This window comes from Panthera tigris, chromosome E2, assembly GCF_018350195.1.
Source record: "Panthera tigris isolate Pti1 chromosome E2, P.tigris_Pti1_mat1.1, whole genome shotgun sequence".
NCBI classification, from domain to species: Eukaryota; Metazoa; Chordata; class Mammalia; order Carnivora; family Felidae; genus Panthera; species Panthera tigris.
The window spans coordinates 14513156-14535408 of NC_056674.1; the positions used below are offsets into that span (position 1 = coordinate 14513156).

The 22253-nt window shown below is 41.3% G+C and overlaps 1 protein-coding gene across 1 annotated transcript; it reads left to right on the forward strand.

Annotated features, from left to right (window-relative positions):
- The first annotated feature begins 1749 nt into the window (after nucleotides 1-1749).
- Nucleotides 1750-21625, forward strand: LOC102953027 (zinc finger protein 780A). Its single transcript, XM_042969427.1, is given in 6 exon segments — nucleotides 1750-1811; nucleotides 2495-2567; nucleotides 6227-6359; nucleotides 7985-8080; nucleotides 17028-19732; nucleotides 19734-21625. Coding segments are annotated over 6 exon segments (3123 nt in total). The 5' UTR covers nucleotides 1750-1791; the 3' UTR covers nucleotides 19830-21625.
- The last annotated feature ends 628 nt before the right edge of the window (nucleotides 21626-22253 follow it).

Here is a 22253-nt window from a genome sequence, read left to right on the forward strand (position 1 = left end):
ACCACAATTTTACTCTCTGCATCTATGATTTTTTTTCACTATTTTCAGTTCCAGGTATAAGTAAGAGAATATTTGTCTTTCTCTGTCTTATTTCACTTAGCATAATTTCCTCCAGGTTTACCCATGTTGTCACAAATGGCAGGATTTCCTTCTTTTTAAAGGATGAATAATATTCCATTGTATATATATGCCACACTGAACATCCCTCCATTCTGTTTTCCACAGTGACTGCACACTGGAAATTTACATTTCCACCAGCAGTGCACAAAGATTCCCTCTTCTCCACATCTTCACTAACACTTATTATCTTTTCTTCTCTTAATAATAGCCATTCTAACAGATGTGAGGTAATATCTCATTGGGTTCTGATTTGCATTTCCCTGATGATTAGTGGTGTTGAGCATCCTTTCATGTACCTGTTGATCATTTATATGCCATCTTTGAGAAATGTCTATTCAGGTCCTTTGTCCATTTTTAAATCAAATATATATATTTGAGCTATTGAATTACAGGACTTTTTTTTTGGGATATTGACCCTGTATTATAATATGGTTTACAAATATTTTTTTCCCAATCCATAGTTTTCCTTTTCATTTTGTTGATTGTTTCTTTTGCTATGAAGTTTTTGAGTTTAAATTAGTCCCACTTTTTTATTTTGCTTTTGTTGCTTGTGTTTTTGGTGTTATAGCCGAGAAATCATTGTCATGACCAATACCAAGGAGCTTTTTCTCTGTTTTCTTCTAGGGTTTTGTGGTTTTAGGTATTATGTTTCCTTAATCCATTTTGAGTTGATTTTAATTCTTTTGCATATGGATATCCTGTTTTCCCAGCACCATTTATCCAAGAAACTATCCTTCTCCCCTTATGTACTCTTGGCTCCCTTGTTGAAGATTGTATATGTATGGGTTTATTTCTGGGCTCTCTATTCTGTTCCATTGATCTATGTTCTGTTTTTATCAGCACCATAGTGTTTGATTACTACGGCTTTATAATATAATTTGAAGTAAGGAAGTGTGATGTCTCCAACTTTACTCTTTTTGCTCAAGATTGCTTTGGCTATTCGAAGTCTTTTGTGCTTCCATATGAATTGTAGGATTTTTTTTTTTTCCTATTTTTTGTGAAAAATGCCACTGGAACATTGTTAGGGACTCCATCCAATGTGTAGATCTCTTTGGGTGGTATGGACATTTTAACAATATTAATTCTTCTAATCCAGGAACATGGGATGTCCTTCCATTTATTTTTTGTGTCTTCTTCAATTTCTTTCATCAAGTGTAGCTTATGCACCTCCTTAGTTACATTTGTTCCTAAGTTTGTATTGTTTTTAATGCTATTGTGAATGTGATTTTTTTTCTTAATTTGTTTTTCAGTTTGTGGTTCGCGTACAGAAACATAATCAAGTTTTGTATGTAGATTTTGTATCCTGCAACTTTACTAAATCCATTTATTCTGAGTTTTTTGGTGGAGTCTTTTGGGTTTTCCATATGTAATATTCCACCTTCTTTAATAGTTGTGTTCATTTGCATTCTTCTCCACTAAGAGAAAAGTAAGTTACACCGACGGTCTAAGACGCAGCAATACTCCTTCCAGGCGAATCCTCAGTCAGCAGCAGCCTGCGGCTGCGCACTCAGGGAGACTGGAATTCCCACAAATCACTGGGCACCCTTAGGGGCGGGCCCAGGTTGCCTGCCGGGATCAATCGATCCGCCCAACCCTAGGCTTCTGAGTCATTTCCTCTTTGGGACTGCATTTCCCAGCGGCCACTACGCCGAGTTAGCGGCCACTTCTGGCATGCGGGGGTCGTTTTCCCGGTAGGGTGAGGCCCTAAGGTGGAGGAAGAAACCAGTGGCTGCCTGTGCTCATCAGGACCCCAGCCGGAGGGACTGCCAGTGTGGGTGGGCAGAGAGAGGACCTCAGGACGGGGCGCTGACAGGCACGCGAAGGAGCCTCGGCGGCCCGTGTGCGAGCGTGCAGCGAGGAGGGGGATTGTGCGAGCGCGAGTGGCGGACGAGGAATGTGGGAGTCTGTGCTTGGGGGCGCGCCTTGTGCTGCGGTGAGGGGAGAGGGGGCGTGTGGACACTGAGTAGTGCTTTGCTGTGGACGTGTGTGTGTCAGTGGGACCATTGGCCCGCTGCTTCCTTCGTCTTCTCTCCCAGCCACGTGGCTGCAGCAGAGCAGTGGCCCCTGTAGGGAGGTCAGATACTGAGCCTAGAATGGAAGTTTCCTCAGGAGAGCCCAGACCTGGACCTGGGATGGGAATATTAGAGCTGGAAGTGCCTCTCTGGGGCCCCCACGAGGGCAGCTACTTGCTGAGACCCACCGCATTCTCCAAGTTCTGTCCCCAGGGACCAGGGAGACTGATTCCTCCTTTTACTTCCGCCCCTTTTGGTGCGAAATAAGGGAGGTGTGGCCCTGGAGTGTGCTTTCAGATTTAGTCTGCACTCCCAAGAAAAGCCTGGGGTCTCATGCTTTCCATCTCCTTCTCCTTCCCCAGAGTCGTTACCATTATCCCAAAGAAGGACCCCCAGGAGGATGAGAGTATTATTGCTGTACATCTAAAGTCAAGGGTGAGTTCGTGATTTATTTTGCTTAAGAAAAAAAAAGGTTTTTGGTTTTTTTTTTGGTTTTAGACTATATAGGTTCCAGTAAACTTTCAGGAAATGTAGGGGAGACGTGCAAATTGATACCCCGCCATTTGGTCCCCCATTGCCCTCACTTCTTCACTTACTACTCACTTAGCCATTGGGTAAATTTTTCACATCTGCTTGGGCACTCTGTTTTTCTTTTTAAAAAAAAATTTTTTTTTTAACGTTTATTTATTTTTTTGAGACAGAGAGAGACAGAGCATGAATGGGGGAGGGTCAGAGAGAGAGGGAGACACAGAATCGGAAGCAGGCTCCAGGCTCCGAGCTGTCAGCACAGAGCCCGACGTGGGGCTCGAACTCACGGACTGTGAGATCATGACCTGAGCTGAAGTCGGACGCTCAACCGACTGAGCCACTCAGGCGCCCCGGGCACTCTGTTTTTCTAAGATGACACGGAAATAAGCCTCCAGCGACTGATGTTAAAGCTTTATTTTCGGGACTCCGATTTGGTAAGAAAGAGATTAGTGTTTAAGTGGAACCACACACCTTATATCTTTTGCTCTTAAGGGCCTGCTTTTCAAAGCAAGGGCAGAACAGAGATCATTAGCTTATTTCATTCAGTATGTGAGGCTTTCAGAAATGGGAGAAGTGATAGCAACAGGAGGTGGTATCAGTAAGAGCCAGGATTTTTCTAGCAAGTTCCATCAGTTGAAATTTGCATTGCTGGCCACATCTTGTGGAAGTTTGGCAGCTTGAGTTGTGTTTGGGGCTTCTTTTTGTGTGGACCTTGGGAAGCAGTATAGTGTGGTTGAAACTAAGGGCTGTGGATCCAGAGTGCCTGGGTTGGAATATTGGTTTGCTTCCTGGCTGTCTCAGGTTTGTAATGAATGTTAAATGAGTTAATGTGTGGGGCGCCTGGGTGGCTCAGTCAGTTGAGTGTCCGACTTTGGCTCAGGTCATGATCTCCTGGTCAGTGAGTTCGAGCCCCGTGTCCGGCTCTGTGCTGACAGCTCAGAGCCTGCTTTGGATTCTGTCTCCCTCTCTTTCTGCCCCTCCCCTGTTCACGCTCTGTTCTCTCTATCTCATTAAAAATGAATAAATGTTAAAAAAAAAAAAAAGCTGTTTTAAGTGAGTTAATGTGTATAAAGCCCCTTGGAGCAGTGCCAGGCATACAGCAAGTGCTTGATACGTTTTAGCTCTCGTTTATGCGTGGTCATTTTACCTCATTCCTCTCACCTTCTATACAACAGGGACATTAGGAATATGTGATATATGGGGGCACCTGGGTGGCTCAGTCAGTTAAGCATCCGACTTCGGCTCGGGTCATGATCTCGCAGTTTGTGAGTTTGAGCCCTGCATTGGGCTCTGTGCTGACAGCTCAGAGCCTGGAGCCTGCTTCGGATTCTGTGTCTCCCTCTCTCTCTGCCCCTCCTCTGCTTGTGCTCTGCCTCAAAAATAAATAAACATTAAAAAAAAATTAAAAAAGAAAAAAGAATTACATTCTCCAGGCTAGGCTCTGAATGTTTCAGGGTAGCATTCTAAGAAAGAGCAGGCCTTACGCCACATTTTATTATATGATTTACACGAGAAAAAGGGAAACAGTAGAGTTCCTTTAACAAATGTAATCTTTATCCTCAATAATAATGATGGCACATATCAAGCAGTTCATGTGTGTCATTGTGCATTTTCATTGAATTTTCTTAGTATTCTTCCTGACGACCCTCTGTGCTCCTTACTCTATTCCTGTTTTACTAATGAGGAGACAGAGGCACTCAGAGGTTAATTGTCTTAGTTCAGATTCATATCCTGAATATGAAAGTAAAACTTGTGAGTTCTTTTTACTAATGACAGGATACTATGTTTGAAATTAGATATACTTTTTTTTTCCCCTAAAGTTTATTGATTTATTTTGAGAGAGACAGAGACAGGACGAGTAGGGGCGGGTTAGAGAGAGGGAGAGAGAGAATCTGAGGCAGGTGCCATGCTGTCAGTGCAGAGCCCGATGCAGGGCTCGAACCCACGAAACCGTGATATCATGACCTGAGCCGAAACCAAGAGTCAGATGCTTAACTGACTGAGCCACCCAGGCACCCCTAAATGTTTATTTATTTTGAGAGAGAGAGTGAGCGAGCGAGCATGAGTGGGGGGAGGGGCAGAGGGAGAGAGAGAGAATTCCAAAACAGCTCTTTGCTGTCAGCATGGAGCCTGACGCAGGGCTTGATCTCACGAACTGTGAGATCGTGCCCTGAGCCAAAATCGAGTCGGTCACTCAACCAAATGAGCCACGCAGGCACCCCTATACACACATATATTTTACAGACATAGTCATATTCTGCATCCTATTTTGTAACCTGATTTTTCCTACTTAGTATTCCATTACGTGGATGCCCTGCTGTATTTAACCAGTTGGCTTTGTTGGACTTAGAAAACCGAACACTGCCGAGCAGTTCCATCTACATCCTTTCCAGTTTTCTTGCCTTGCCCCACTTCTCCCAGTCCTGAGTTCACAGAGATGTTCTGATTTGGATAATGTGACCCCTTCTTAGTCCTGAAAGGTGGGACCAAGGGAGGAGAATCTGCACAGAGTGGGATGAGTAGCCCAGTCGTCCTAGGCCTAGTCACATATCCAGAGAACAGAGGATCCCTCTTGTTGAGATATTTTGGAGGACAACGTGTTCCTTGTGGCTTGAGGGGAGAGCTTGATTTTGTCCGGACTCCTCACATTTGATGCCAATTTGTATGGCGGACGGGAGAGAGGGAAAAGGAGAGTGTGTGAAGCAGAGAGGGACAGAAGAGGGATTTTAGGAAGTAATTGGAACATAGAAATGGAAGAACAAATTGTATTGTTTTTATTTTTTTAATGTTTATTTTTGAGAGAGTGATAGAGAGAGAGTGAGTTGGGGAGGGGCAGAGACAGAGGGAGACACAGAATCCGAAGCAGGCTCCAGGCTCTGAGCTGTCAGCACAGAGCCCGACGTGGGGCTCCAACCCACAAACCGCGAGATTACGACCTGAGCCAAAGTCGGACACTCAGCCGACTGAGCCACCCAGGCACCCCTATTTTTTTAATTAAGTTTATTTATTTTGAGAGAGAGAGAGAGAGAGAGGCAGGGAGGGGCAGAGAGAGAATCCCAAGCAGGCTCCCCATTGTCAGCACAGAGCCCAATATGGGGCTCAGAGTCACGAACCGTGAGATCATGACCTGAGCCGAACCCAAAAGTAAGACGCTTAACTGACTGAGCCACTCGGGCTCCCCAAAAAGATTTTTGTATTAATTTAAGTCACTTAGCACCAAGGCACAGCTTGGCTTAAGCCCTTCTCTTATTCTCTCTAGGAGTGGAAGCGTGAGGAAAATGGACCAATTTTGTCATTCTAAAAACATGGCCTATGTAAGTTGGTATCTCCTCTCCTTGAAATATGACTTTACATTTTCTTTATCCATTCCAGACGTGCCGGGGTAAGTAGGTTATCCCGCGGCACACAAGAAGTTTGCTCTGCAGCAGCGGGACACCGCAAGAACTTGCAGGCACCCTGCGCAGTTCCCAGTCACTCCTTTCCTGCAGTGTGGTTCTTCGCCCCCCCTCTGTGTTCCCCTTGAAATAATTTCCTTCGGTTTCACCATGATGCATGTGTGTGTGTAGTTTCAGGGATCTGTGTCATTCAGGGACGTGGCCATCAGCTTCTCCCAGGAAGAGTGGGCGTGTCTGGACCCTGCTCAGAGGGCTTTGTACAGGGACGTGATGTTGGAGAACTATAGCCACCTGCTCTCACTGGGTAAGACTATTTCCCCCGATGTTAATTAATTGGAGAGATTAATTCGTTTTGCAATAAAATTAGTATTGAGCAATTGTAATTATTAATAAATTGTTAGTGTCTGTTCTCTGGAATATCAGCTTTCTTCACCATGAATTTCAGGACTGTGTTTTAAGAAATAGATGTGTTCTGGGGTGCCTGGGTGGCTCAGTCGGTTAAGTGTCCGACTCCGGCTCAAGTCATGATCTCACGGTCTGTGAGTTTGAGCCCCGCATCAGGCTCTATGCTGACAGCTCAGAGCCTAGAGCCTGCTTCGGATTCTGTGTCTCCCTCTCTGTCTCTGCCCCTCCCACCTCCTGCCCTGTCTCTCTCTGTCTCTGAAAAATGAATAAACCTTAAAAAAAAATTAAAAAAAAAATAGATGCGTTCAGGCCTGCCTGGGTGGTTAAGTGTCCAACTTCAGCTCAGGTCATGATCTCACGGTTCTTGAGTTTGAGCCCCACATCAGGCTTCACGCTTCGGATTCTCTGTCTCCCTCTCTTTCTGCCCCTCTCCACCTTGCGCACTCTCTCTCAAAAATAAATAAATAAACATTAAAAAAAAAAAAAAAAGCCAAGTTGCTTCTTGTTCCCAAAGGAAATAGTTTGGGATTTGTTGGGTTGAAAATGGGCACGTGCATGAAATGCCTGTGTCTTGCCCACCCCTCTGAACTTTCTCCCTTACGCTTGCCCTCTCTGTCACTGCCCCTTTCTTAATGACCAAGGGACAGAATTAGGAATCTTGGACATGTATTGTATGATCATTCTCTAAGACAGGTTTCATATTGTGTTTGATCTCAGAATTACTGTAGATGTTCTGGGTTTTTTCTGACCCACTTGGAAGAAGAACAGTGTTTTGAGTTTTTCTATCAAAAGAGCCTCTATGATTTATGTGGTATTGATTGGGTCAACCAAATTCATTTAAAACCAAAGTGGACACATTCCATTTCCTTTAACAGACATTCCTTTACCTGCTTTGTAGTTTCAGGCTGTAAAGTTTGTATTTTTCACGAAATGAACATATTAAGAACGAACTAGAATGTTAAGGAGGCAAAATAAAGAACAACAATAAAAATACTATTAACTTTGTAGTACTATATGCTAGGCAATGTTGGAAGTGTTTTACATATACTAAATAATTTTAATACCAACCCTATAAAGTAGGTATTATTATCATCCCCATTTTAGAGATGGGAAAACTGATGGACACAGTTTAGATGGCTTGCCTGGGGTCCTGTTGCTACTGGGTATCAGGACAGGGTTTTCACCAGGCAGTCTGGCTTGAAGGTTCATGTTCTCAGCTACTGAATTGTACTTCTTCTCAAAGGACAGACCCTATGTGAGTTTAAATGACATAAGTCCTAAAAATAAATAAATAAATAATAAATAAATAAATAAATAAATAAATAACGTGAGTCCTTTGTCTAACCTAGCTGCTCTCATACAATCTTCTCAACCCTTCTCTGAAGTCTTTTCTTAGTATCATTTTGACTTTTAAATTATTACAAATTTAACCAGGTCTTAACCAAAGTTTTGTTTTGTGAGGTTTTGTAGATTTAAAAAATTCTTTTTCTATACCATGTATCATTTTTTTTTTTTTTTAAGCAGGAAGGTCCATTTCTAAGCCAGATGTGATTACCTTACTGGAGCAAGAGAAAGAGCCTTGGGTGGTTGTGAGGAAAGAAACAAGTGGATGGTACCCAGGTGAGTAGGGGAGAAGCCGGCAGAGAGGGTCAGGAGAGGGTCAGAGATGACTCACACCCCTGAGATGTGGTTTGGAAAATTCCTTCAGAGACCCAAGACCTGTTAGATAAAGATGCCCGAGACCCGGGAAGGAAGTAAAGCTCACAGCGTGGGCTCTCCAAGGAACTTCATCTGTTGCCAGTCACCTCTCATTTTTGTTCTCTTATTTCCTCCCCTTTCAGCGGAGTGCCTGATTTCTTTCCCAATATGATCTTTTAACATGTATTTTGCATCCAGCTGTTTTCCAGCTCTACTTTTGCATTTGAATTTCTACATGTGTTTCCAGTGTCTAAAAAATGCATTCATATATTCAGCAAATATTTATTGAGTGTCCACTCCCAGCAAAGCACTGCTCAGCATTGTCTGTACAGTGAAATGAACATGACTGATAAGAGTCCCTGCTCTTGTGGACTTTACCTGCAGTTGGCAAGACGTGGGTTAAACAAGCCCATGAGCAAATCTGTAATGTCAGGAATCATGCTGTGCAGACAAGTATATAGGAGTAATGGGGTAGGAATGACAGGGCTCAGTTGCGGGGGGGGGGGGGTGCTGGGTGGCTCAGTTGGTTAAGTGTCTGACTCTTGATTTCAGCGTAGGTCATGATCTCATGGTTTGTGAGTTTGAGCCCAGCATCGGGCTCTAAACTGACAGTGGGAGCCTGCTTGGGCTGCTCCCTCTCCCTCTCTCTCTGCCCCTACCCTGCTTGCTCTCTCTGTCTCTCAAAAATAAATAAATCGGGGTACCTGGGTGGCTCAGTCAGTTGAGCATCCGACTTCAGCTCAGGTCATGATCTTGAGGTTCCTGAGTTTAAGCCCCACATCGGGCTCGCTTCTGTCAGCTCAGAGCCCACTTCAGATCCTCTATTCCCTCTCTCTGCCCTTCCCCAGCTGGCACTCTCTCAAAAATAAATAAAAAACATTAAAAATAATTAAAAATAAACTTAAAAAAAAAAAAAGAATAACAGGGCTTGGGTGCTCAGAGCGCATGTCCTGAAGTAGGCATGCTTGCATAGAACTGTGAAGGAAGGTTTCGGGCCACAAAGATGGGACAGAGCATTCTGTCTGCTCAGACTAAGCGGGAGACACAGAGGCCCTGAGATGGAAGTGATTTCTGTGTGACTGGGAGCTGTAAGAAGGTTAGAACAGAATATGGGAAGGATGGTAGGAAGGGCGGTCTGAGAGTTAGGCCAGGACCAGATCATACGAGGTCCTGATTGTTATTGTGAGGAGTATAGAATGTTTTCCCCAGGGTTACTTACAGCCGTGTTCTGATCTGTATTGAAAGTTTTCCTCATTTCTTACTCTTTAAACAAAGGATGACAAGAATACAGAAGACCACATAAAACAAAGGATTGCATGATTAGTTGTTTTAAGATGTACATATATGAAACACCAGGTTGTGAGTTAGGATTTTGCCAGCTGTCCCGGAAGCCTGTTTTGTGTCTGTTTGCACGCACAAACCTTTCCTTCCCTGAAGGAGAGTTTTTCTCTAGAGGTTTATTGTCTGAGTGAGCATCTCCAGTCTGATTTTGTTTGGCCTTTTGTTTTAAAAAGTCTTAAGTCTCTTTCAAATTAAAGGTTCTTCTTGATTTTGTTGTTAACAGTTTTTTCTTGATTAAGTCAGATCATTTGTCCTGTAGTTTCACACCATCTGGATTTTGCTGATTGCGTCTTGGTGATATGGAGGAACATGTTCCACTGTCTCCTATTTCCTGTAAAATGATAGTTGAGTCTAGAAGCTTAATCAAACTTTTGAGGGAATTTTTTTTTTTTTGGCAAGACTGTTTTCCTAGATAATGGTAATATTCTTCAGTCCATCGGCATGTGGTATCCGGGTTTCTTGTTTTAATGATGTTAGCAGTCATGGATAGTCAGTTACTATGTCCCTTAATTCACTAGAGGTTGTAAATTGGTGATATTATAATTCTGTCATTTATTCTTTATTAGCTAGGATGCATCTGTAAAAAGAAATATCACGTTATTTACTACTTGGTTACTCAGTTATACAGATCAAATAGAAAATTGAAGATATTGGGGTGCCTGGGTGGCTCAGTCGGTTGACCAGCCGACTTCGGCTCAGGTCATGATCTCATAGTTTGTGGGTTCGAGCCCCATGTTGGGCTCTGTGTTGACAGCTCAGAGCCTAAAGCCTGCTTTGGATTCGGTGTCTCACTCTCTCTCTGCCCCATCCCCCTCTCCCTCTGTCTCTCTCTCAAAGATAAATAAGTGTTTAACAAAATTAAAAAAATATATAATAGCAATCTCACATTTAAAAAAAATTAAAGGTATTCTTTTCCTTTGCTCACTAATTTTCTAAATAATGAGTTGGTTTCCTAGCGTCCTTTCAACGTTTTTTTATTTATTTTTGGGACAGAGAGAGACAGAGCATGAACGGGGGAGGGGCAGAGAGAGAGGGAGACACAGAATCGGAAACAGGCTCCAGGCTCCGAGCCATCAGCCCAGAGCCTGACGCGGGGCTCGAACTCACGGACCGCGAGATCGTGACCTGGCTGAAGTCGGACGCTTAACCGACTGCGCCACCCAGGCGCCCCACCTAGCGTCCTTTCAAAGGTGACTCCTTTTTTATGATGATTAGGAATACATGGAATTATAATATTTGATGTACTTCCCTCTGTTGTTACTATGTTTGCTGACTGTCAAATTGTCCCATCAATTGGCCAGTGCGAACCTCTTCGAGTTGGCTCTTGGAGCCCTTTTAACATGACCCTGGTGGCCTTTGAGAGACTCCTTCCTGTCTAATAAGACAGCCTGTTTCTAGGCTTGTCTTGTACATTTCCCCCACCCACCCCCCTTTTTTTCCCCTCAAAAAAAGCCCTGCTTTTTTTTAATGGAAAATAGTCAATATAAATAGTCAATATAAACCCTGATATTTTTATTATTATTTTTTTTTATGGTTAGGTTTCTTCAGTCCCTTTTTATCTAAAGAGGTTTTGTGCCTTAAAATTTATTTTAATTTTTTTTACTTTGGTTTTTCTCTCTCACTCTTCTTTGGAGTCTAAGTACAGGCTAGTTTACTTAAAGCGTGGCATTCTGAATTCATGTGCTTTAAAGATTTTTCTCATGACTTGCTTCCGAAGGCTCCACAGTGGATTCCAATAACATCATGAAGAATCACATCACATCCAGTCTCTTTAGAGATTGCTGTGGTTTTCGTCAACCAAGTATGCCTTTCCATTTCCAAAGGAATGAATAATCTCTGAGTTGAGCTTCAGCAGGATTTTAGTATGGCCAGAGACTGTAGTAAATTATTTCACTCATTTAAAATATGTCGAGACTGCTTTATTTTATAACCCAATATATGGTCAGTTTTTATAAATGTTCTGTGTGATTGACAAAGGAATGTGTATTTGTAGTCTCAAGTTTGTTTTGTGTGTGTTTTTTTAAATGTTTATTTTTGAGAGAGAGAGAGAGAGAGAGAGAGCAGAGGAGGGGCAGAGAGAGAGGGAGACACAATCTGAAGCAGGCTCCAGGCTCAGAGCTGTCAACAGAGAGCCCAACATGGGGCTCAAACCCATGAACTGAGATCATGACCTGAGCTGAAGTCAGATGCTCAACCGACTGAGCCACCCAGGCGCCCCATGTTGGAGCTATTTTCTTTGAAATGTGGTCAGTGGCACTCACTTCATAGTTGTTTTGTTTTGTTCTGTTTTTAATGTTTATTTTTGAGAGAGAGAGAGAGTGTGAGTAATTGAGGGGCAGAGAGAGAGGCAGACACAGAATCCGAAGCAGGCTTCTGGCTCCCAGCTGTCCATATATTGGGTTATACTGACCATATATCGGGTTATAAAATAAAGCAGTCTTGAGTCAGCACAGAGCCCCACGTGGGACTGGAACTCAAGAACCATGAGATCATAACCTGAGCTGAAGTCAGATGCATAACTGACTGAGCCACCCATGTGCCCCTTACTTTGTAGTTTTAAGTTTTGTGGCCTAACATGCGATCTGTTCTGGAGAATGTTGCATGGGCACTTGAAAAGAATGTGTGTTCTGCTGTTCTGGGATGGAATGTTCTGAATATATGTGTCATTCAAAGCCACGGTTTCCTTGTTGAATTTCTGCCTGGATGATCTATCCATTGATATAAGTGAGGTGTTAAAATCCCTAATTTTTTAAAATTATTTTTTAGAGAGAGAGAGCATGAGTGGGGGAGAGGGACAGAGGGGGAGAGAGAGAATTTTAAGTAGGCTCCACACTCAGCGCAGAGCCTCCTGTGGGGCTCAATCCCACAATCCTGGGATCATGACCTGAGCCGAAATCAAGAGTTGGATGCTCAACCAACTTAGCCACCCAGGCGCCCCACCTACTATTATTGCATTATTGTCAGTTTCTTCCTTTATGTCTGTAAACAGTGGCTTTATGTATTTAGGTGTTTCCATGTTGGGTGGATAAATATTTACAATTACTATATAGTATTGTTGGATTGTCCTCTTTATCATTATGTGGTGTCATTCTTTGTCTCTTGTTACAGTCTTTACGTTAAAGTCTATTTTGTCCAATATAAGTATTGCTACCACAGCTTTCTTTTTGCTTCTATTTGCATGGTAGATGATTTTCTATACATTCACTTTCAATCTTTATGTGTCTTTATGTCTGATATGAGTTTCTTCTAGGCAGCATGTAGATGGGTCTTGCTTTTTTATCCATTCAGTTATTGTAGGTCTTTTGTTTGGAGCATTTAGTCCATTCACATTTGAAGTAATTATTGATAGGTATGTAGTTATTGCCAGTTTGTTACTTGTTTTATGGTTGTGTTTATAGTTCTCTCTTCCTTTCTTCTCTTGCTGTCTTCCTTTGTGGTTTGATGGCTTTCTTTAATGTTATATTTGGATTTTTTTCTCTTTATCTTCTATTTATTATACGTTTTTGTTTTGTGGTTACCATCAGCGTCATATATAACATCTTGGGTTGCCTGGGTGGCTCAGTTGATTAAACAGCCAACTTTGGCTCAGGTAATGATCTCACAGTTTGTGGGTTTGAGCCCCATATTGGGCTCTGTGCTGACAGTTCAGAGCCTGGAGCCTGCTTCGGATTCTGTATTCCCTCCCTCTCTGTCCCTCCCCTGCTCATGCTCTGTCTCTCTGTCTCTCAAAAATGAATAAATATTAAAAAAAAATTTTTTAGATAACATCTTATGTGTATAGTAGTCTATATTAAGTTGATGGTTGCTAAAGTTTGAGTCCATTCTAAAAGAACTAAAGTTTTACTCCCCCCATTCTGTTTTATGTATATGATGTCATACTTTACATCTTTTTATTTAGTGAATCCCTTGGCTGATTTTTATAGATATAATTGATTTTTCTGCTTTTGTGCTTTAACCTTCATACTGGTTTTATAAGTGATTAATCTACTACTTTTATTATATGTTTGCATTTACCTGTGAAATTTTTTCCTTTCTTAACTTTCTTATTCCATTAAAAAAATTTTTTTAAATGTTTATTAATTTTTGAGAGAGAGAGTTTGAGCAGGGGAGGGCAGAGAGAGAGGGAGACACAGAATCTGAAGCAGGCTCCCGGCTCTGAGCTATCAGCACAGAGCCTGATGTGGGGCTTAAACTCATGAACCATGAGATCATGACCTGAAATTGAAATCGGATGCTCAACCAATTAAACCACCCAGATGCCCCAATAACTTTCTTATTCCTAATTATGGTCTTTTCTTTCCATTCAAAGAATGCCCTTTAATGTTTCTTGTAAGGCTGGTTTAAATGGTAATGAGCTCCTTTAACTTGTTTGTATGGGAGACTCTATCTCTTCTATTCTGAATGATAGCTTTGCTGGGTAGAGTATTCTTGGTTGCAGGTTTTTTTCCTTTCAGTACTTTGAATATATCATACCCCTCCCTTCTGGCCTGTAAAGTTTCTGCTAAAAATCAACAAAACAGCCTTAAAGGGTGTCTCTTCTATATAACATTTATTTTTCTCTTTTAAAATTCTCCCTCTGTTACTACTTTTTTGCTATTTTGATTACTGTGTGTCTTGATGTGGACTTCCTGGGGTTAATTTTATTGGGAGTTCTCTATGCCTTCTGGATCTGGATGTCTGTTTCCTTCCTCAGATTAGGAAAGTTTTCAGCTATTATTTCTTCAAATAAATGTTCTGCCCCCTTTTCTCTCTCTTCTCCTTCTGGAATCCCTATAATGTGAATGTTATTATTCTTGATGATGTTGCTGAGTTTTCTTTATCTATTCTCATTTTTTATTCTTTTTATTTTTTGCTGTTCAGCTTGATGCTTTTCACTACACTGTCTTCCAGGTCGCTGATCTGTTCTTCAGCTTCTTCTAATATGCTCTTGAGTCCCTCAGTGTTGTTTTGTTTTGTTTTGTTTTGTTTTATCTCCGTCATTGAGTTCTTCATCTCTGAGTGGTTCTTTTTTATATTTACTGTTTGTTTTTGAAGGCCTCACTGAGATCATGCACTTTTTTCTCAAGTCAGGTGAATATTTTTATGACCATTGCTTTGAATTCTTTATCAGGCACATTGCTTATCTCCATTTCATTTAGCTTTTTTGCTGTGGTTTTGTCCTGTTCTTTCATTTGGGACATATTCCTCTGTCTTCTCATTTTATATAACTCTGTGTGTTTGCTTCTGTATATTAGGAGAGTCAGTTACAGCTCCTGATCTTAAAAGTAGTGGCCTTAGGAAGAAGAGAAGTCCCATGGTGCCCTGCAGTGCAGGGTCCCCTGTTCACTAGATCCATATGCTTTTCAGCCTCTGCCTCACTGTTGTGGCAGAGCCTCCTCTGTCAGTCCATTGGCCTCAGTGCCCCACTTTGCCTGTTTTGGACAAGATTTGATCTCGGTGTTGTTAAGGGGTAGTCTGGGGCCTCCAGCGGCTTATAGTGTGGTGGTGTCAGCAGTTAGACTAGATGCCTGCTCTCAGCCTGTCTGCTGGGGCTGTAGTTGAACCAACCTGCAAGGCACCCTCTATGCCTTGTCCCCTGAGAGGCTTTCCCTGGGGGGCAGGGCCGGCAGTCAGACCAGATGCCTGCCCTCAGTCCATCTGCCGGGGCTGTGGTCACACTATTGCTAGCTATGAGGTTCAGTTGCCAGAACCGCAGGCATACCCATGTGTGTGTGGGGGGGGGGGGGGTGGTTATCTTCCCCCCTCCCCAGAGCAGGAGTCACTTTGGAGTGGGGCGGGTTTGATGGGGCAGATCCACAGGAGAATGTGGAGGCGGGGCATGCAGTGCTAGCAAGGTCGGTGTTGTGTGTTTGCACTGGTTCCCTGAAGCTCCCAACTGTCTAGGCAAGTGTTGGTGGCACAGGGAATGGTTCCTGCCAGCTCTTTTGTTGTTGGAGAAGTTTCTTAAAGATCCCTGCACCTCCAGCACACATTCTGAGATTGGTAAATAAATGTTTTTCATGTATACCGCAGGCACTTTTCAAACTGCCGCTTCTGTGTTGTAGCTTAGCAGGTTGTTTGTTAATGCTGGCTCTTTAAGGATGGGGACTCAAATTTCCCGTCAACCTCTGGCTTTCCCAGAACTAAGCCTGCTGATTTTTAAAGTACCTAGAGTTAAGTACAGTTTACCCACTGATTGTAAAAACTTGTGAAGTTAAGCCCCACTGGTTTTCTTTCTTTTCTTTTCTTTTTTTTTAAATATTTATTTTTGAGAGAGAGCATGCAAGTTCGAGAGGGGAAGAGAGAGGGGCAGAGAGAGGACAGAGGATTAGAAGCAGCTTCTGTGCTGACAATAGATAGCCCAATGTGGGGCTTGAACTCACAAGCCATGAGATCATGACCTAAGCTGAAGTTGGACGCTCAATCAACTGAGCCACCCAGGCGCCCCTGTACTTAAACTGTTTTGAATGGTTTGCCTTTACTCTTACAATAAAATCCAAAACGCTTGCCACAGATAATGAGACCACCTATGAAGCCACTGCCACCCTTTGGATCCTGTCTCTACCACACTGCCTTCTTTCAGCGCTTAGAACATGATAGAACCTTTTTTCAATAACTTCATGCTTCACTTAGACTGTTTTCATCATACGAGAGTCCTGTGGCCTGAGGTGCTTATAGGAGACACCATTTTCATTTTTTAAGACTCAAAAGAAGGGGCGCCTGGGTGGCTCAGTCAGTTAAGTGTCCGACTTTGGCTCAGGCCATGATTTGTGGTTCGTGGGTTTGACCCCTGTGTCAGGCTTGTGCTGACAGCTCAGAGCCTGGAGCCTGCTTGGGATTCTGTGTCTCCCTCTCTCTCTTCCCCTATCCCCCCCAAAATAAATAAACATTAAAAAAAAAAACAGTTTAAGTACAGACCCTTAAACTTTGATTTGCATCAGAATTATCTGATAGGGATGTTAAAAATACAGCATTTTAGGACTTATTCCTAAAAATTCCGATTCTATGCATCTGAGTTGCTTGAACATCAGCTTTTGTAACAAACCTACCAAAGGATTTTGACTTAATACCTAAATTTCACAGTTAATCTCTTCCCTATTATGAGTATCACCATCTTATTTACATAAACTTTCTTCATTTTTGGAGCTTTTCTTATCATTTTTCAAATTCTCTGAAAGTATATTATATGTACTTTCAATATATATCTTTTTTATTTTTCTTGCTCTATATATTTTTAGAGTTATGTATTCTTTTTTAAAAAATTTTTTAACTGTTATTCATTTTTTGAGAGAGAGACAGAGAGCAGGTTGGGGAGGGGCAAAGAGAGAGGGAGACACAGAATCCGAAGCAGGCTCCAGGCTCTGAGCTGTCAGCAGAGCCTGACGCAGGGCTTGAACCCACGAACCGTGAGATCATGACCTGAGCCAAAGTTGGATGCTTACCCGACTGAGCCACCCAGACGCCCCTAGGGTTATGTATTCTTTAATGGATTTTGTACATGTGTATGTACAGACAAATAAAATGTGTTTGCTCTCTCCTTTTCTTTCAGATTTGGAGTCAAATTATGGAGCTAAGAAGTTATCTCCAGAAAATTATATTTACGAAATAAATTTGCCCAAACAGAGTATAACGCAAATAAGTAAAACTCCTGGCCTCAAGGCCTCCAATTGTAGAAATGACTCAAAATGCAGAAATAGATTTAGGGGACGACAGAGACATCAAGAGGGGTATATCAGTCAAAAGATAATAAGCTATGAAAAAATGCATACTTATACTCATCATATTTCTCTTATTCACAATACAGATAAGCCATATGAATGTAAGGAGTGTGGGAAGTACTTTAGTCGTGGTTCAAATCTTATTCAGCATCAGAGTATTCATACGGGAGAGAAACCCTACAAATGTAAGGAATGTGGGAAGGCCTTTAGACTTCTTATCCAGCTTACTCGCCATCAGAAATTTCATAGTGGTGAAAAACCCTTTAAATGTAAGCAATGTGGGAAAGCTTTTAGTTTTCCCACCCAGCTCAATCGCCATGAGAACATTCATACAGGTGAGAAACCATTTGAGTGTAAGGAATGCGGTAAGTCCTTTAATCGTAGCTCAAACCTTGTTCAACATCAGAGTATTCATACGGGTGCAAAACCCTATGAATGTAAAGAGTGTGGGAAAGGCTTTAATCGTGGTTCAAACCTTATTCAGCACCAGAAAATTCATTCTAGTGAGAAACCCTTTGAATGTAAAGAATGTGGGAAGGCCTTTTGTCTTCCAGTAGAGCTTGCTAGACATCAGAACATTCATACTGGTGAGAAACCATTTACATGTAAGGAATGTGGCAAGGCCTTCAGTCGTGGCTCGAATCTTGTCCAACATCAGAGTATTCATACTGGTGAGAAGCCCTACAGATGTAAGGAGTGTGGAAAGGCTTTTAGACTTCACCTACAACTTTCTCGACATCAGAAAACGCACACTGGTGAAAAACCATTTGAATGTAAAGAATGCGGGACAGCCTTCCAATATCAGTACCAACTTATTGAGCATCAGCGAATTCACACAGGTGTGAAACCTTATGAATGTAAGGAATGTGGGAAATTGTTTCGTCGTGGTTCAAACCTCATTCAACATCGGAGTGTTCATACTGGAAAGAAACCTTTTGAATGTAAGGAATGTGGGAAGGCCTTTAGACTCCATATACAACTTACTCGACATGAGAAATTTCATACCGGTGAGAAGCCCTTTGAATGTGGAAAATGTGGAAAAGCCTTTAGTCTTCTCACCCAGCTTCATCGCCATGAGAACATTCATACAGGTGAGAAACCATTTGAATGTAAAGAATGTGGAAAGTCCTTTAATCGTGTCTCAAACCTTGTTCAACATCAGAGTATTCATGCTGGCGTGAAACCCTATGAATGTAAAGAGTGTGGGAAGGGCTTTAATCGTGGTTCAAACCTTATTCAGCATCAGAAAATTCATTCTAGTGAGAAACCCTTTGAGTGTAAGGAGTGCGGGAAGGCCTTTAGGTATCATTACCGACTTATTGAACATCATAGAATGCATACTGGGGAGAAACCCTTTGAATGTAAAGAATGTGGGAAGGCCTTTACTCTTCTGACACAGCTTACTCGACATCGGAACATTCACACTGGTGAGAAACCATTTAAATGTAAGGAATGTGGCAAGGCCTTCAATCGTGGTTCAAATCTTGTTCAACATCAGAGTATTCATACTGGCGAGAAACCCTACGGATGCAAGGAGTGTGGAAAGGCTTTTAGACTTCACCTACAACTTTCTCGACATCAGAAAACGCACACTGGTGAGAAACCGTTTGAATGTAAGGAATGTGGGGCAGCCTTTAGACATCAGTGCCAAGTTATTGAACATCAGCGAATTCATACAGGTGTGAAACCCTATGAATGTAAGGAATGTGCAAAGAGCTTTAGTCGTGGTACAGACCTTAGAGTACATCAGAGAATTCACACTGGTGAGAAACCCTTTGAATGTAAGGAATGTGGGAAGGCCTTTCGACATCATTATCAGTTTCTTGGACATTCCAGAATTCATACTGGTGAGAACCCCTATGAATGTAAGGAATGTGGGAAATGCTTTATTTGCAGTAGTGAACTTAGAGTACATCAGAGAATTCATACTGGTGAGAAACCATATCAGTGTAAGGAATGTGGGAAGGCCTTCAGTCGTAGCTCAAACCTTATTCAACATGTTAAAATTCATACTGGTGAGAAGCCCTATGAATGTAAGGACTGTGAAAAGGCCTTTAGCAATAATTATGAACTTACTGTACATCAGAGAACTCATACTGGTGAGAAACCTTATGAATGTAAGGAATGTGGGAAAACTTTTAGACTTAGTTCAGTCTTTACTGCCCATCAGAGAATTCATACAGGTATGAAACCCTATGAATGTAAAGAATGTGGAAAGAGCTTTAGTTGTAGCTCAAACCTTATTCAACATGAGAGGATTCATACTGGTGAAAAACCTTATGAATGTAAGGAATGTGGGAAGGCCTTTAGACTTAGGTCAGTGTTTATTGCCCATCAGAGAATTCATACAGGTCTGAAACCCTATGAGTGTAAAGAATGTGGGAAAGCCTTCACTGTGACTGGTCAGCTGACCCGACATCAGAAAATTCATAATCGTCAGAAGTCCTATGAATATAAGGAATGCGGGGAAAAAACCTTCCCTGGTTATGAACAGCTTACTCATCATCAGAGAGTTCACAGTGGCAAGAAACCCTATGGATATAAAAGAATGTGGGAAGACCTTCCATCATGGACTGAGATTTGCTCAACAGCACAGTATTCCTACTGGTGAGGAACTCCTTGAGTATAAGTAATGTGGAAGGATTGACAGTCACAGCAAACACTTTAGAGTAGAGAAGACATTCTGATGAGGGAGTCTTTAAATGTAAGAAATACAGGGTGGCCGTCGTGTTCATTGTTTGCTAATCATGAAAGATATTTTACTACGTATGTTAATTTCATGCATTTAGAAAAGCCTTCAAACTCCAACTGGAGAAAAACTATCCTTGGAACAAATATAAGCTACATCTACCTGAGGCATGTGCTTTATTGCTATTTCACTACCTATGTGACATTAGACTAGGTGCCTCGCCTCTTTTTGCATCATTTATAAATGGCAATGGTAGTGAGTACTAGTGCAATTATAGGAATAAATGTGTTACAGTACACAGAAAATCCTTGAAAAAGTATTTGGCACATGCTTGTGCTCATAAAGGATAGCTTTTACATTGTTCCATTAGCATTACTGTTACTGAGGACAGGAAAAGTGTATTATTGTGAATCATTTAGAAAAACCTCATCCATTCACTATTAAGTTTTAAGTAACTTCCGTATAAAATTTCATGGGAGGTAAAGAACACGTGAGGATTTTCATTAAGAGCTCATCCCTTAAGTTACATCAGAAAGTTAATTTTGGAAAGAAACCCTATGGATTTCGTGCGTGAGGAGATATTGAGAAAACAGCTGTTGAAGACTCAGGGAGAGTTTTTGAAGTGACTTGTCTATAAGAGGCAACAGGCAGAAAATGTATAATTTATATTCTCTGTCCAGAAGTTAAGATAAATTAAATATTAGTGAAAGAATAGCAAACTAAAAGCTATCCATTTATGTTATCCAACTCTTTATCATGAAAATTGCCACACGTATGAAAAAGTTGAAAGAATAAACACCCATATACCCCTTCTAGATTCAGAGTTGTTAACAATTTGACATTTGTTTTTCTGTATATTTTATGTTGTGCCATTGAGAATATGTTTTAGATATCATGTACTTTACCCCTTATTACATCAGTATGTATCTCCCAAACATAAAGACAATCTCATATATAGCCATAGTACCATAATTACCCTTAAGGAATTTATCCATAATTCCATATTACCTATCTTCATTGGCCTCTAAAATGCCTTTTTTAGGAGTTCATCTTCTGAATAGCATGCATTCCAGATTATGTATTATATTTGGTTTTAAGCTCTCTTTAGTCTTTTTTAGTCTAGGATAGTAACTCAAATTTTCTGGAGTACCAGAATCATCTGTGACTCCTAGTAAAAATACAGAGGTCCAGGCCCACTGAGCCTCTGTATCTTTACTAGTTCTGCAGGGGATTTTGGTATGTGCTACAGAGAGTCACTGGTCTAGAAACTTTCTCCTTAATTTTTAAAAAAATTTTTTAGAATGTTGACTTCATGAGAAGTCCAGGAAAATTGCCATGTGTTTAGATTTTCTGTTTCTATATGTCATTTAGCTTTGTTCTGGCTTTTGTATTTTCTGTACAAAGGAAATTGGGTCTAGAGGCTGCATTAGGTTCAGATTAAATGTTTTGAGGGGAAAATACTTGGTAGGTTATGTCTGTATGTCGTATTGCAACATGTCAGAAAACATGTAAGGACAGGTCATTACTTTGTTAGTAAAACTAAATTTGATCATTTGGGTAACATGGTACCAGATCTCCATTGTAAAGATCTTTGGAGAGACTGTCACCTCTTTGGAAATTTATACTCATGTATTTAAATCCTAAATCAAATAGAAAATAAAAAATGAAAATAGACCGTTCAGGAATGAATTGCATTAAAATGCAAACATGATTGAACTTGTAGAATGTGCCTGAAGCTATACTCTGTACAAAATTAATACTCTTCAGTGTATACAAGGTTATTTTGACCAGAACCTTATTTTGTTGTTGTTCAGCACTTTATCCCCAGCACCTTTATTGCATCTGGTACATGAGAAATTGATAAACTTTGGGGGGGGGGGGGGGGAATTGAGCCTGCAACTCAAGAAGCTGTAAAACAAGAGAATAAACCTTAAGCCAATACAAGGAAGCAACACTAAAAATGGGAATTAACAGTTGGGGAACAGATTTCATTTTTTACTTTTTTTTTTTAATTTTATTTTTTATTTTTTAAAATCTACATCCAAATTAGTTAGCATAGAGTGAAACAAGGATTTCAGGAGTAGATTCCTTAATGCCTCTTAGCCATTTAGCCCATCCCCCCTCCCAGAACCCCTCCAGCAACCCTTAGTTTGTTCTCCATATTTATGAGTCTCTTCTGTTTTGTCCCTGTCCCTGTTTTTATATTATTTTTGTTTCCATTCCCTTATGTTCATCTGTTTTGTGTCTTAAAGTCCTCATATGAGTGAAATCATATGATTTTTTGTCTTTCTCTGACTGACTAATTTCACTTAGCATAATACCCACCAGTTCCACCCATGTAGTTGCAAATGGCAAGATTTCATTCTTT